The sequence below is a fragment of the Vipera ursinii genome, assembly GCF_947247035.1.
Source record: "Vipera ursinii genome assembly, chromosome: 16".
Lineage (NCBI taxonomy): Eukaryota > Metazoa > Chordata > Lepidosauria > Squamata > Viperidae > Vipera > Vipera ursinii.
Window position 1 is genome coordinate 6,723,519 of NC_139529.1, and position 13,425 is coordinate 6,736,943.

Sequence of the window (13,425 nt, forward strand, 5' to 3'; positions counted from 1 at the left end):
AACCCTCGTACTGCAGATTTATTTAAAATATATATATATATTAAAAAGTCATACTTGTTTCCCCATTATTTTTCCACGAGCACGTCACGGTTAGAAATGGAAATGGGTACTTAATGGGTTAAGGTTCCTTTCCACCTCAGAGTAGCTACAGGCCTTAAAAAACCTTCCTGGGTCAAAGACAAGGGCTTCCTAGAACCAAATCCACACAGCGGTTTGTTTGGCAGTTGTGCAACGCAGTTGGCCAAGCAGAGCTGGCTTCTCAAGGAAAGAGGGACAGGCAGCGTTGGCACTTGCTAGCTTGCCGATCAAACATACTGGCCTTGGAGAGATTGTGGTTGTGGGCGCCTACTTCTCCTGAAGGAAAGGCCGTTCTTGTGTTCCTCGCCCTCTCCTAGAAACACAGGCTGCTGAAGCACAAGGAAAAGGGAACACGGAATGGCCTGGTTCAGCTCCTCTTAAGTTGTGGCACGGGCGAAAACCTGATCAAGTACGCAATGCGTCATCCACCAATTGTGCTGAGTGGGTTGCCTTAGCCGGCCGCCGACTCTTTTACCTGTGGCTCAGAAGTCTCCCCGCCCCAAAGGTTTTGGGGAAGAGGGGAAACGTGGGGAGAGGAGCAGCAGCAGGCACCAGGGGGGCCCTCTGGAAAACCGGAGGGCATCCCACGGCTTTCCTTGGCATGTTCCTAGTAAACCTGGTCCTTCGGAAGGCTGGAGGGGTAGCAGAAGGAGCCATTAGTGGCAATGCTCGGTGATGTCCACCACCACAGCCTTCTTCCAGCTGAAGAAGAAGTAGCCGGCCCCCGCCCCAGCGGCCACCGCGATGCAGAGGTAAGCGTTGTAGGTCATGAAGATGAGCATCAGGAAGTAGCTGACCACGACCTGGATGATGTGCAGGACGGTCTGGAAGAGGTGAGGCACGCTCAGCATCTGTTGGCTAGCCGAACGGAAAAACAAAATGGAGGTCAGGCGCTTTTTATTTATTTCCCATCTTCATGGTGTGTTTTTTTTAATAAGTGACTCAAGGCAGCAGATGTACCCGATGCTCCATTCTCCTCCTATTTTTCCCCACAACAACCCTGAGAGGGAGGAACTGGCCCAAAGACCCCCAGCCAGCTTTGATGGCTAAGGTGCGACTAGCACTCTCCCATCTCTCAGGGATTGGCCCTAACTCAGCCCTTTGGCTTTTATGCCTAAGGTGGGACTACAACTCCCAGCCACCTGGTTTCCAGTGTGCTGCCAGTGGCGTGCAAAAATAATACAGCCCCACCTTTTTTTTTTTGCAGAAACAGCAAAGGAGCTTAGAAGGAAACCTTTTACAAATGCCCAATTTTGACACTTTAGACCCGGAACGGCTTCCCTAGAAAACACGGCTCTTGGCGTTCTCACGAGAGTCTGGCTTAGCCATGTCTCCAGCCCCCTGCCTCGTGTTTCGTCTCGCAGCTGAACAGCCGCCTGTGCTCACCCAACCGTTTTGTGGGTCTCCATCAAGACGGTCCCGTTAGGCCCCGGGAGAGGCATGGAGTTGTAACGGATGCTGACTTGCGACTTCCGCAGGAGACTCTCCCGGCCAATTTTCAAGCCCTCGTAGAACATGGCCAGGAAGAAGATAGCCACGAATGCGCCAGCCATTTCTGCAGGCAAGAGGTGGAATTGATTAGACCATCCAGAGTTGTGGGGGAATGTTATTTCACAAGACTTCCAATGCATGGAGATTAAGAGGGGCACTGTTGGAGATCCTAAGATTGCTGGAAAACTTAAAACAAGAGGTAGACTAGACCAGGGGCCCCCAACTCCCGGTATCGGGCCGCGGATGTCTGCAACCGGTCCGCACAAACAAGCAAAGCCCCATCCGTGAGATGCAGACAGTACACAAAACCACGCACCCTCCGGTCCGTGGAAAAACCTCTGTCCGTGGAACCGGTCCCTGATGCCCAAAAGGTTGGGGACCTCTGGACTAGACCAAGGAATCCATGCCATGTAGGTTAGGAATCTCAACAGAATAAGAGAGAGTTGGAAGGGACCTTGGAGGTCTTCTAGTCCAACCCTTTGTGTAAGCAGGAGACCCTATGCCATTGCAGACAAATGGCTGTCCAGTCTCTTCTTGAAAACTTACAGTGTTAAGAGCACCCACAACTTCTGGAGGCAACCTGATTGATGGTCAGGAAGTTTCTACTTAATTCCAGGTTGCAAATTTCCCCCTAATACACACAAACACACACACACACACACACGCACACACACACACCCGTCACTCACCTCCGGGCGTATTGATGACAAGCCCAGAAAACAGCAAGGGCACATTTTGATAGCTGAAGTGGAAAGTCATATCCTGTGCAGGGAGAAAAAAAGGAGTCGGTGTGTAAATCAGCTACCAAGGGGGGGGGGGGAGGCCAAAGTTTGCTGCTTTCTGGCCCTGCAACTTCAAAGTAGGGGAAGTCCTCGGCTTTATAACCATTCTTTCAGTGACCATTTGAAGTTCCAACGGCAGCAAAAGAAAAGTTGACTTCTGACCGGGTTTTCACACGCTTAGGACCGTGGCAGCATCCCCACGTGACCAAAATTCAAAGGCTTGGCAACTGGCATGTGCCTTCTGACTAGCCTTCGCGACCTTCTGACTAGCCAAGTCAATGGAGAAAACAAGATTCGCTGACGATGATGATTATATAAAGCTTTTATTCGTAAAACATGAAACTCACTCAACTGAACACTCAAACTGACTGGCACTAATGGTTGACACGGGTTGCTGCCAGCATCCTAGGTATCGACCAGGTATCTCCTTAAAATGTAAGATTATGATGATTATGCTGATTATTACTTTGACTGAAGGACAGGGGGAGGAGGAGAATGGAAGTCCGGGTCAGGAGAGGCACGTAGGAATCTCCAAGTCTTCTTCCCTTGCTTCAGGATTAGCCCTACGGCGTGAACGCCACTTACCATCATTCCTCCATGCATGTGTCCAGGGCTGCTCGTGGGGTGATGGTGGGCGTGAGGATCCATGGTGGGGCTGCCTGAGCCACTCATGTTGTGGTCCATGTGGTCCATGTGGCCCATGTGGGCGTGATGCTCAGGATGGCCCATCTGGGTTCTTGAGGGAGAGGATAAAGCCTGGAAAATCCATTCGCTGGGGTTAGAAATACATAATCCTTCATGCGCTGATGGTGCTACCTGGTGTGGCAATGAAACGCCCGCAAGAAAGCAGCCCACCCCTTCCTCCTCCTCCTCTTCCTCCTCCTCCATTCCACACACCCCATTCCTTTCTAGCGCTGATGATGTTAACTAGTTTGGTAATGAAATGTCTGCAAGAAAGCAACCAAGTTCAGAGAACACCAAGGACCCCACAGTCCTCCTCCTCCATTCCACACACCCCTTTCCCTTCTAGCGGTGATCATGTTACCTAGTTTGGTAATGAAACGTCTCCAAGAAAGCAACCAAGTTCAGAGAACACCAAGGACCCCACAGTCCTCCTCCTCCATTCCACACACCCCTTTCCCTTCTAGCGGTGATCATGTTACCTAGTTTGGTAATGAAACGTCTCCAAGAAAGCAACCAAGTTCAGAGAACACCAAGGACCCCACAGTCCTCCTCCTCCATTCCACACACCTCACGCCCTTCTAGCACTGATGACGCTACCTGGTCTGGTAATGAAACGTCTCTAAGACAGCCACCAAACTCAAAGAGCCCACTTTTCAATCCCAAGCCACAGTGCAAGTATTCTCCTCCGAAACAGCGAGCCGTTCCTCACCCAGCTTGGATCAAAACAGTTTGAAGACTCGAGGATCTGTTTCGAAAATCAATTTCCCACTGAGGAGCCGCAGATGGCCTCAGAAGAGGTTGATAAAAGTGAAGGCAGACTGCCGCGGGCCTCAGCTGTGCTCGGGCTGCATTTGAAACTGAATTAACTCGAAAGCCAAATGCGCGAAAAGCCACCGCTGTCCTTAAGGGCTCCTAATTTTATTGGAAACAGATCTCTTCAATCACGTTAGGAGAAACGAAAAGGTCCCCAGGCGCCCCCAGCAATGGGTGTCTGCCTTCTCAGAAGAACGCCCTTCTCTTCAGCCTCTAAACGCATTAAGCTGGAGGCGATAAGCAGACAGAAGGACAGAAATCTAATTAATTTAATCCCATCACTGGCGATCACCAGCCTCAAACTGGAGAAAGAAGGAAAAAAAAACCACGAGCTATTTGTAATGTTGAGCTGATGGCAGGGGAAGGAGGGGGGGCAGCTGATTCAAGCTAAGGGGGGCCCTCCACAATGTAAAAAAGATGTCGAGACTCTAGAAAGGGTACAGAGAAGAGCAACAAAGATGATTAGGGGGCTGGAGGCTAAAACATATAGGGAACGGTTGCTGGAATTGGGGATGTGTAGTTTAATGAAGAGAAGGGTGAGGGGTGACATGATAGCAGTGTTCCAATATCTCAGGGGCTGCCACAAAGAAGAGGGAGTCAAGCTGTTCTCCAGGGCACCTGAGGGCAGGACAAGAAACCAGTCAAGGAGAGAAGCAACCTAGAACTAAGGAGAAACTTCCTGACAGTTAGAACAATTAACCAGTGGAACAACCTGCCTCCAGAGGTGGTGAATGCTCCAACACTGGAAGTTTTTAAGAAGAGACTGGACAGCCATTTGCCTGAAATGGTATAGGGTTTCCTGCCTGAGCAGGGGGTTGGACTAGATGACCTCCAAGGTCCCTTCCAACTACTACTACTACTACTACTTCTACTTCTTCTTCTTCTTCTTCTTCTTCTTCTTCTTCTTCTTCTTCTTCTTCTTCTTCCTTCTTCTTGTTGTTGTTGTTGTTGTTGTTGTTGTTATTATTATTATTATTATTATTATCTTTCTTTTCTTTCTCTTTCTTTCCCTTCCTCTCTTTCCTTCCTTCCTCCCTCCCTCCCTCCATCTCTAATGGTTAAGGTGGAGACTATCAGAACATGCTTCATTTACAGCTTCTTGGACTTTGATGTTTGGAAGCCTGGAAAGGATTGGAAAGACAGGGTGACCTGATGTTTATCGCTGATGACATACTGCAGCTCCATCGTAGTTGCAGACAGGCAGAGAACCCCGGCATAAACCAGCTCCATGAAGTTACAAAGATTGAAGAGAATCCTGTCCTTTCAATCGTGTAGCATTCTTACCTTCAAGATCTCTCGGTCTAACCGCATAGCAAGTACGGCATCTTGGCTATTTTGTCAAGATTGTGTTAATTCGTTCACGCAATGGAACTGATTTTTCTGGTTCTTGGCAATTATCATTTTGGCAGCTGATAACAAGTTAGGTGTCATTAATTGATGTCTTCGGGGCTGAGAGGGAAGCATTTTAAAATTGCTTTTGATTAAAACCAAATCTGAAGCAGATCTTCCTTCTAGATAAATCTCTCTCCTGGGGATTTTGAAGCCTTAGACATGACGGTCGTATCTGCAGCCTGCTTCTTAAAACTTGCCTTTACTAAAAAAAATAATAAGAAATTATATTGCTTTCAAAATGAAATGCCATCAAAAACATAAGAGACCGGTTTGGTGATCCCTCCTCTACAGATAATCCTGGACTTACAAACCATTTATTTAGCAAACAAATTTGTTTAGCCTTTTTTTTTTTTTTTTGAAACGAGCCTCCCTAAGATCCAACATCCAATGCTGGGACCATAACTATTTATTAACAAATCTCTGAAAATGATTTGTTTCCTGCTCCGCAACCCCTACAGTTCAGGGGACTCTGCTTCAATTTTACTTTGCACGCATTCACAGAAAACGAAAAAGAACACATTTTGAATCCTATCTCCAGCGATCAGGCAATGCTCTTTCCTCGTGGGAAAAGGAAGCAGAAAAACATATAATCACAGACTTTTATTTTTTTGCTTATTTTATTCAGGATATGTACGTTGCTTTCTTTCCTGTACAGCCGAACTGTCTAGAAACGTCAAGGGAGCTTCAAACGTGTGTTTGTAGTCATGGCACACGAACAAAGCAAAAAAAATAAAAAATAAAAATTCTGACTGGATGTGCAGAAAGTTTCGGGCAAGCTGAACAAGCTCCCTGGATCGTGGCCAATTTACTGATGAAAAGGACAGAAATGGAACACCTGGGCACAACTTCCCACGGCAAAAACTTGTTACTCCAAACCAGGCACGTAAGGAGATTATCACTTGAGAAAGCTTTTCCTTGCCAAATGCGCCTGTTCAGATGAATTTATCCTCCTTGTTGTATCTGCAAATGCCAATACAATAGGAGGGTATCGTCTTTCGGGCAGGAATTTTGGAACAAAAAAACCCCACGAAATAGCAGCCATTGCGTGAACCTAATTATGACCGCCGACATTTTCGCGAAGAATAAAGCGACTCTTCTTTTAAAGGCCTCTAGAATTTCCATTGTTCTGTTTGAAAGAAAAGTCTGGCAAAACGCCTCACAAACGCCAGTCCCAAGAGGAGATGAAATGAGGGTCCTTCGTTATTGCATCTCATATTGCAATTCTACGATATCGGTGCGATGAAGGGAACTCCTGGAAGGATTGTGATTGGTGATGTTCCCAGCTGGCTTCTGACAAACTCAATGGGGGAGGCTGGATTCATATTAACCCCTTGCAGTGATTTGCTTAACGATCGTGGCAAAATAAAGAGTAACATCGGGCGGACTCCACGCCTTGCTTAGCAGTGGACATCGACCGATCCCAGTTTGCAGTCGTACGTCGAGGAATTCTGTGCGCTCGCTACTGGAAGAGGCTGCCCCAGTTTGTAACTTAACTAAGGCACAGGCTTCCATCCTTTTGTTCCTCTGGGTTCATCTCGCTTCTCCCCTGGGTTTTGCCTGACTGCGCGTCTGCTGAGCTTTTGTGTTATTTGGCCCCTTTTCTCTCCCAAGACGTCTCGCCGCTCCCCAAAAATGGAATATGCGCGTGACTTTTTATACCTGTGGTTTCTTTGGGGAGTGTCCAGAAACCTTTTGCGTGTCCAGAAGTTGTCAGTGAGATAACAGCTGGGTGATGTAAAGAGGGCCACAGATAAATCTTGATAACAAAAGGAATTACGACAATTATAGCTGTGAGTGCTTTTGTGGAGAGTGCACACCCCTGTCTATCGCACCGGGTCTGGCCATCCAGCCAAATGAACGTGAAAAAGTATTCTTTCACCGGAGTGCACAACTGTGTGTCTTTTCTAACAGTTTCTGACTTTCCCTTTTCAACACATCTCCCTCCCGCAAATGGGATGACCTAGGAAAGAAGTGAGAACATTTATCGGTCGTCCAATGGGTAATACAGGTCCTCGAATTACAGTGGTTCGTTTAGTGACCATTCAAAGTTACCACGGCGCTGGGAAAAAGTGGCCGATGTTGGTTTCCCCCGATGACCCTCCTGGCATTCCCCAGGGTCACCTGATCCACGTTCAGACGCTTGGCTCATAGTTGTGATGGTTGCCATGTCCCGGAATCCCCTTTTGTGACCTTCTGACAAGCAAAGTCAACGCGGAGGCCTGATTCACTTAAGCACTGTGGCAAGAAAGATCGTAAAACGGGGCAAAACTCACTTAACTGTCTCACTTAGCAACAAAGATTTTGGATTGTAAGTCAAGCACTAACGGTAACCTTTGGGAAGCTCTAGGTCGCACATTAGATAGACAGATAGATGGATGCATGGATGGATGATAGATAGATAGATAGATAGATAGATAGATAGATAGATAGATAGATGATAGATTTCCAAAGGGACAAGGCTGGGAAGGGATGGATGGATAGATAGATAGATAGATAGATAGATAGATAGATAGATAGATAGACAGATAGATAGATAATGGATGGATATGATTTCCAAAGGGACAAGGGTGGGACGATAGATAGTTAGATAGATAGATGATGGATGGATGGATAGATATGATTTCCAAAGGGACAAGGGTGAGATAGATAGATAGATAGATAGATAGATAGATAGATAGATAGATAGATAGATGATGGATGGATGGATGGATAGATATGATTTCCAAAGGGACAAGGGTGAGATAGATAGATAGATAGATAGATAGATAGATAGATAGATAGATAGATAGATGATGGATGGATGGATGGATAGATATGATTTCCAAAGGGACAAGGGTGAGATAGATAGATAGATAGATAGATAGATAGATAGATAGATAGATAGATAGATAGATGATGGATGGATGGATGGATAGATATGATTTCCAAAGGGACAAGGGTGAGATAGATAGATAGATAGATAGATAGATAGATAGATAGTTAGATAGATAGATGATGGATGGATGGATAGATATGATTTCCAAAGGGACAAGGGTGAGATAGATAGATAGATAGATAGATAGATAGATAGATAGATAGATAGATAGATGATGGATGGATGGATGGATAGATATGATTTCCAAAGGGACAAGGGTGAGACAGATAGATAGATAGATAGATAGATAGATAGATAGATAGATAGATGATGGATGGATGGATAGATATGATTTCCAAAGGGACAAGGGTGAGATAGATAGATAGATAGATAGATAGATAGATAGATAGATAGATGATGGATGGATGGATGGATAGATATGATTTCCAAAGGGACAAGGGTGAGACAGATAGATAGATAGATAGATAGATAGATAGATAGATAGATAGATAGATAGATAGATAGATGATGGATGGATGGATAGATATGATTTCCAAAGGGACAAGGGTGGGACGATAGATATAGACTAGATAGATAGATAGATAGATAGATAGATAGATAGATAGATAGATCAGCTGTCTGCAGAGGAAATAATAAGGAGCCTCTCGTAGAAGGAAGGGGAAGACAAAGATTCTCGAGGTCAACGCTTCACTCGGATGCCGTGCTGGCTGGGAAGGATGGCCCTGTCACCCCAAGCAACTGGAGGGCAACCCAGAGCCAGCCAATTGCCTCACACACTTCCTCCCTGTTGTTCCAATCTGGCCTCCCCACGGGGGTGGGGTGGGTGAACATCCTCTATCGTCCTTGCTGCAATGTTTTCTTTGACTGTCAGGCTTCCAAGTCTGCCAGTCGGCAGCCTCCGTTATGTACACCCAGAAGAAATGATTAACAGAGAAAACGGCACTGATTTTGCAGTTTCTCTATTTCGGTGCCATCGTGGAGAAGTCGGGCTTTCGAGAATAACTTGGCAATGCTCCGCAGAGGGGCTGTGGAACATCCCCCCAAGCCGTCAAAAAACGAGGACGTTCGTCGCCAGAATGATCTGTTTTCTATCCTATTCCCCAAATCCTGCTTGGGAAAATGATTGCCCAGCATAAAAACAGCCAGTCCAGACAGCTCCGCAGGCCAAACCAGGATTCTCTTCTGCAATAACCCCAGCATTATTCTAGATGCTTGCTCGGCAAAGCCACTCGGGCTGTCTGTCACAAGATGACCTTGATCACCAAGTTGAGGTCATCTGAAATGTGTTCCCGAGTTATCTGGGGACGGAAGACTCATCTCCCAGCTTACGAACTTTGTAACTGCTGAGCCTTCTCTGCCAGCAGTTTATGGCCTGTGATTCGAGGAGCACACCCCGACAATCCATTAAAGTTCCCCCCCACCCACACACACCCCCAATCTTATTGCCACATTGCAAAACTACTCCAGCACGTGACAGCTGAAAAAACCTCCCTTTTAATACTACTTCAGAAAGCCCATCAAATGTTTAAATACAGTTTATTTGGGCTAATGCAGTAAAGTCAAGTCTTCTTCTACCTTCAATAATACAGCCCTGGCTTTTTTTTAAAAAAAAAACACAAACATATGGATCATCCAGGAGAATCCCACTATTTTTTCATTTTTTTGGAAATGCCCTATGGTTTAAACCCTAGCTTATTTCCTTGATAATCCTATGTTTAGGCACCTCTTTCATCCTATTCCCTTACTTAGAATCTTTCTGCTCTCTAGCCTTGTCCCCATTTATCCTAGAGACCCATTTATCCAGGGTCTCTCAGCTCTGGATAAATGAGTCTCACACCCTTATTAAGAGGTGCAAATTGCCGGAAAAGTCTTTTCTTCAGGAACCTGACAGCATAGAGATTAGTACTAGTTTTACATTTTCACTTACCTTTAGATTGAGGAAGAAAAGCACGGTGCTTCCAGCAACCCAGCAGATCTGTTGCAAATAGATAAAACTTTCTTCCTGGTTCCTGCTCGGGGCAATTCCAGTCACACCTACTCAGCGTTTGTTCCAACTCCTGGCCACCAAAAATTGGTGTTTGCTCACTGCCCATCAGGAAGGGGGGGGGAGAGAAAACAAAAAATAGATGATTTACTCAACATAAATGCCACTCTGAAAGCTCTTGAAACAAGAGAGGGCTGCAATGGAAAAGGTGGGAGGGCACCCCGCGGATTTCAGTTTTGTGCTATTGTGTGTCTGGTAAACACACAGCCCCAAGATCAGATAGATCTGGGTGGGTCAACAACCTGGGAATGCAAAAAAGAACAACAGAACCACCTCACTGCCAGAGTTTTGACGCAGCAGTGAAGGCAACGGGCCAATGCAGGTAGTCCTCGACTTAAGGCCACAACTCAGCCCCAATTTTCCGTTGCTAAACAAGACAGTTGCGGAGTGAGTTTTGCCCCGTTTCACGACTTTTCTTGCCGCAGTTCTTCAACTGGCAAGAATCATTTGAAGTGTCTTGCTTCTTCCTTTAAAGCCACCTGTCCTTTGAACAAGGAGACGGAGCGAAGTCTCTGGTTTCCCCTTTCTGACAAAGGGAGGGGGGATTAGAATTGTTTTTAAACAGGCATTAGAAAGAGCTTTTTATTACACTTACGAACAATTAATTTGCAGAGGAGAAAAGACGAAAGAAAGAAAAAAGGAAAGAAAAAGAAAAGAAAGAAAGAAGGAAAGAAAGAAAAAAGAAAGAAGGAAGGAAAGAAAGAAAGGAAAGGAGAGGGAGGGAAGGAAGGAAGGAAAGAAGGAAAGAAAGAAAGAAAAAAGAGAGGGAAAGAAAGAAAAAGAAAGGAGAGGAGAGGAGAGGAGAGGAGAGGAAAGGAAGGAAGGAAGAAAGAAAGAAAGAAAGAAAGAAAGAAAGAAAGAAAGAAAGAAAGAAAGAAAGAAAGAAAGACTGCTTAACAGCAGTAGAACTGCCAGGCTAGTTTTGTGCCCAAAAGCCTCTTAAGCTAAGTCAAGAAGCTGGCTAAATGCCTGGAAAACACACACACAAGGGGTGTGAGTCTCCAGCTACAGCCCAATTTCACAAACTGCAGCTAAATCAAGCTGACTGAAGCATACAAAACCACAAAGGGCTGGAGAAACTCTCTCAGCCGGACATTTTCACAATCCCTCCAGAACGGAGAAAGAGCCTTGCAGAGAGAAAGAGAGAGAGATGTGTGGAATGTTTATTTAACTTTGCTTGGCATCCTCTTCAGAAAACATCCAGCAGTCCTCAAAGCTGAGATGCAAAAACATTCCAGTGCCACTCCTTCATAGGGAGGGGGGGGGAAAGAAATATATATTATTTCCCAGTGCTAATATACGTAGATTGATTTCTGGAGATTGGGTAGTTCTTGAAGCATCTAAGCCAGGAAGGAGGGCAAAAAGGATCAACAGAAGTTGAGGAGTTTGGCAATTTGGCTCTGGGAATTAAAATCTCTCTCTCTCTCTCATCTATCTATCATCTATCTATCTATCTATCTATCTATTTATCTATTTATCTATCTATCATCTATTTATCTATCATCTCTCTCTCTCTCTCTGGCTCCAAACTATAAACTAAATTTACTTAAAATCTTCCTGGTTTGCTTGCTTTTCTTTTTCAATAGGATCTCCAACATTCATCTCTTTCCCATCCTGCTGTCCTCCATCTACCCCTCCCCTCAAGCCAGCTTGGTTACCCGCACCCCTGAAAGCCCCCTCCTCCAATTTTTTCTTCCTTCAATTTCTCCCCTTTGATAGTTTTCCCTTTGGACACTGGAAGACACTGAGGGGACAGTATATTGTATATAAACAGAGATCAAACCCCACTGCCTTCTAGCACTGATGATGTTACCTAGTTGGGTAATGAAAGGTCTGCAATAAAACAACCAGGACCACACAGTCCTCCTCCTCCTCCTCCTCCTTTCCATAAACCCCATTTCCTTTTAGCACTGATGTTACCTAACTGGATAATGAAAGGTCTGCAAAAAAACAACAACCAGGCTTAAAGAGCACCAAGGACCCCGCAATAACAACAAACTGTCCCTACCTCTGAATCTTTTGTGCACATCCCTGATTTATCACACACCACCACACCCACCAGTGTCAGATAGTAGAGAATTTCAGCAGAGGGGCTATAAGGCGGTGGATCTATTCTATATGATGCCATATATATATATATATGTATATATATATATGTATATATCGGAGGTGGTGACCCTTTGAGAGCTGTATGCAACGAAATTTCATTTTGATGTATGCCAATTGGTGTACATTCAAAGTGACAATAAAGTTATCATCATTCGGGTTGAGTTTCCTCCTTCAATACCTCGTTCCTTTTCAACCTGGATCCTCCCTGGCATCTTCACCCTTCTTTATTTATTCAATATTTTTCAATATTTATTCTATAGCCGCCTACGTCCTTCAATGACTTCGGGCTGTTTACAACTGCAATTCTTCTGTTCCCCTCCCTGCATTCAAGCCCATTAAAAGGCCCGTACATTTTATAAATCAATCAATTAAAAATTAGCGGGCTTGCTCCAATTGCAGGACACGGGCTACGGTGGGCTGTTGTGTTTAGTGGGGTGCGAAAGGAGCCGCTTGGGGAATCACACTTGATCAGGCTGTGATCCCAGATTGGGATAGATCCAGTCTTGGGATCCACCCCCCCCCACGCTTTTTGGTTTCTGCACCGCCCAAGCCCAAAACCCTGGGTGGATTCCAGCACTGGATCACAGGCTGATCTCCCAATGGCCACTTCTTTTCCCTCCCACCCGCTCTTTTTCTTTTCTCCTCCCTCCCACCCACTTTCCTCCTGGGGCTTTGCACTCCCACTCCCATCATCCCCAGCTCAGGGCAGGGGCAAAGTCTGCCAACGAATAAAAGTAAATGAAAGCTGCGGGGGGGGGTGCAGCTTTCCATCCTGGGGATTGCGGGGAGGGGGGTTTTCCTCCTCCCCCCCAGCCACTTAAGGGAAGGACTACACAGCCCATGCTCCCCAAAGGCACAGGGGGAGTTATGGGTTTTGTAGTCCGGGTGGGTTATGTTTTTTTGGGAAAGCTCCTTTCCCCCGCATCCCATCTCCCAAAAAAGCAAAAAAACGAGCCCGCTGGGTCGCTCACTCACTTGCTCGTCCGCCTCGGCTTTGCAGCCTCTCTGCTTTGACCTCCTCGTACGTGTCTGCCCTCTTCGGCCGGGGCCGCTCCCGCCGCGCGCGGATTGGTCAGCGGGCGCGTCACACGTAGGCGGACGCCTCCCGATTGGCTCGAGCCGCTCCTCCCTCCCTCGCAGCCCCGCCCCCTTCGCGC

The 13,425-nt window shown here is 46.1% G+C and overlaps 1 protein-coding gene across 2 annotated transcripts; it reads right to left on the reverse strand.

Annotated features, from left to right (window-relative positions):
* Window positions 1-13,303, reverse strand: SLC31A1 (solute carrier family 31 member 1). 2 transcript variants are annotated; one of them, XM_083375214.1, is made up of 6 exons: window positions 13,244-13,303; window positions 10,043-10,200; window positions 2,937-3,107; window positions 2,259-2,331; window positions 1,465-1,633; window positions 1-936 (listed from the first exon to the last, which is right to left on the reverse strand). In XM_083375214.1, exons 3-6 carry the CDS (start codon window positions 3,078-3,080, stop codon window positions 735-737), a joined length of 588 nt encoding a protein of 195 aa, XP_083231340.1. In that variant the 5' UTR covers window positions 3,081-3,107; window positions 10,043-10,200; window positions 13,244-13,303; the 3' UTR covers window positions 1-734. The 2 variants fall into 2 exon arrangements, with proteins under 2 accessions (XP_083231340.1, XP_083231341.1); XM_083375215.1 differs by lacking the exon at window positions 13,244-13,303 and having other exon boundaries at window positions 10,043-10,833.
* Between the last annotated feature and the right edge of the window lie 122 nt (window positions 13,304-13,425).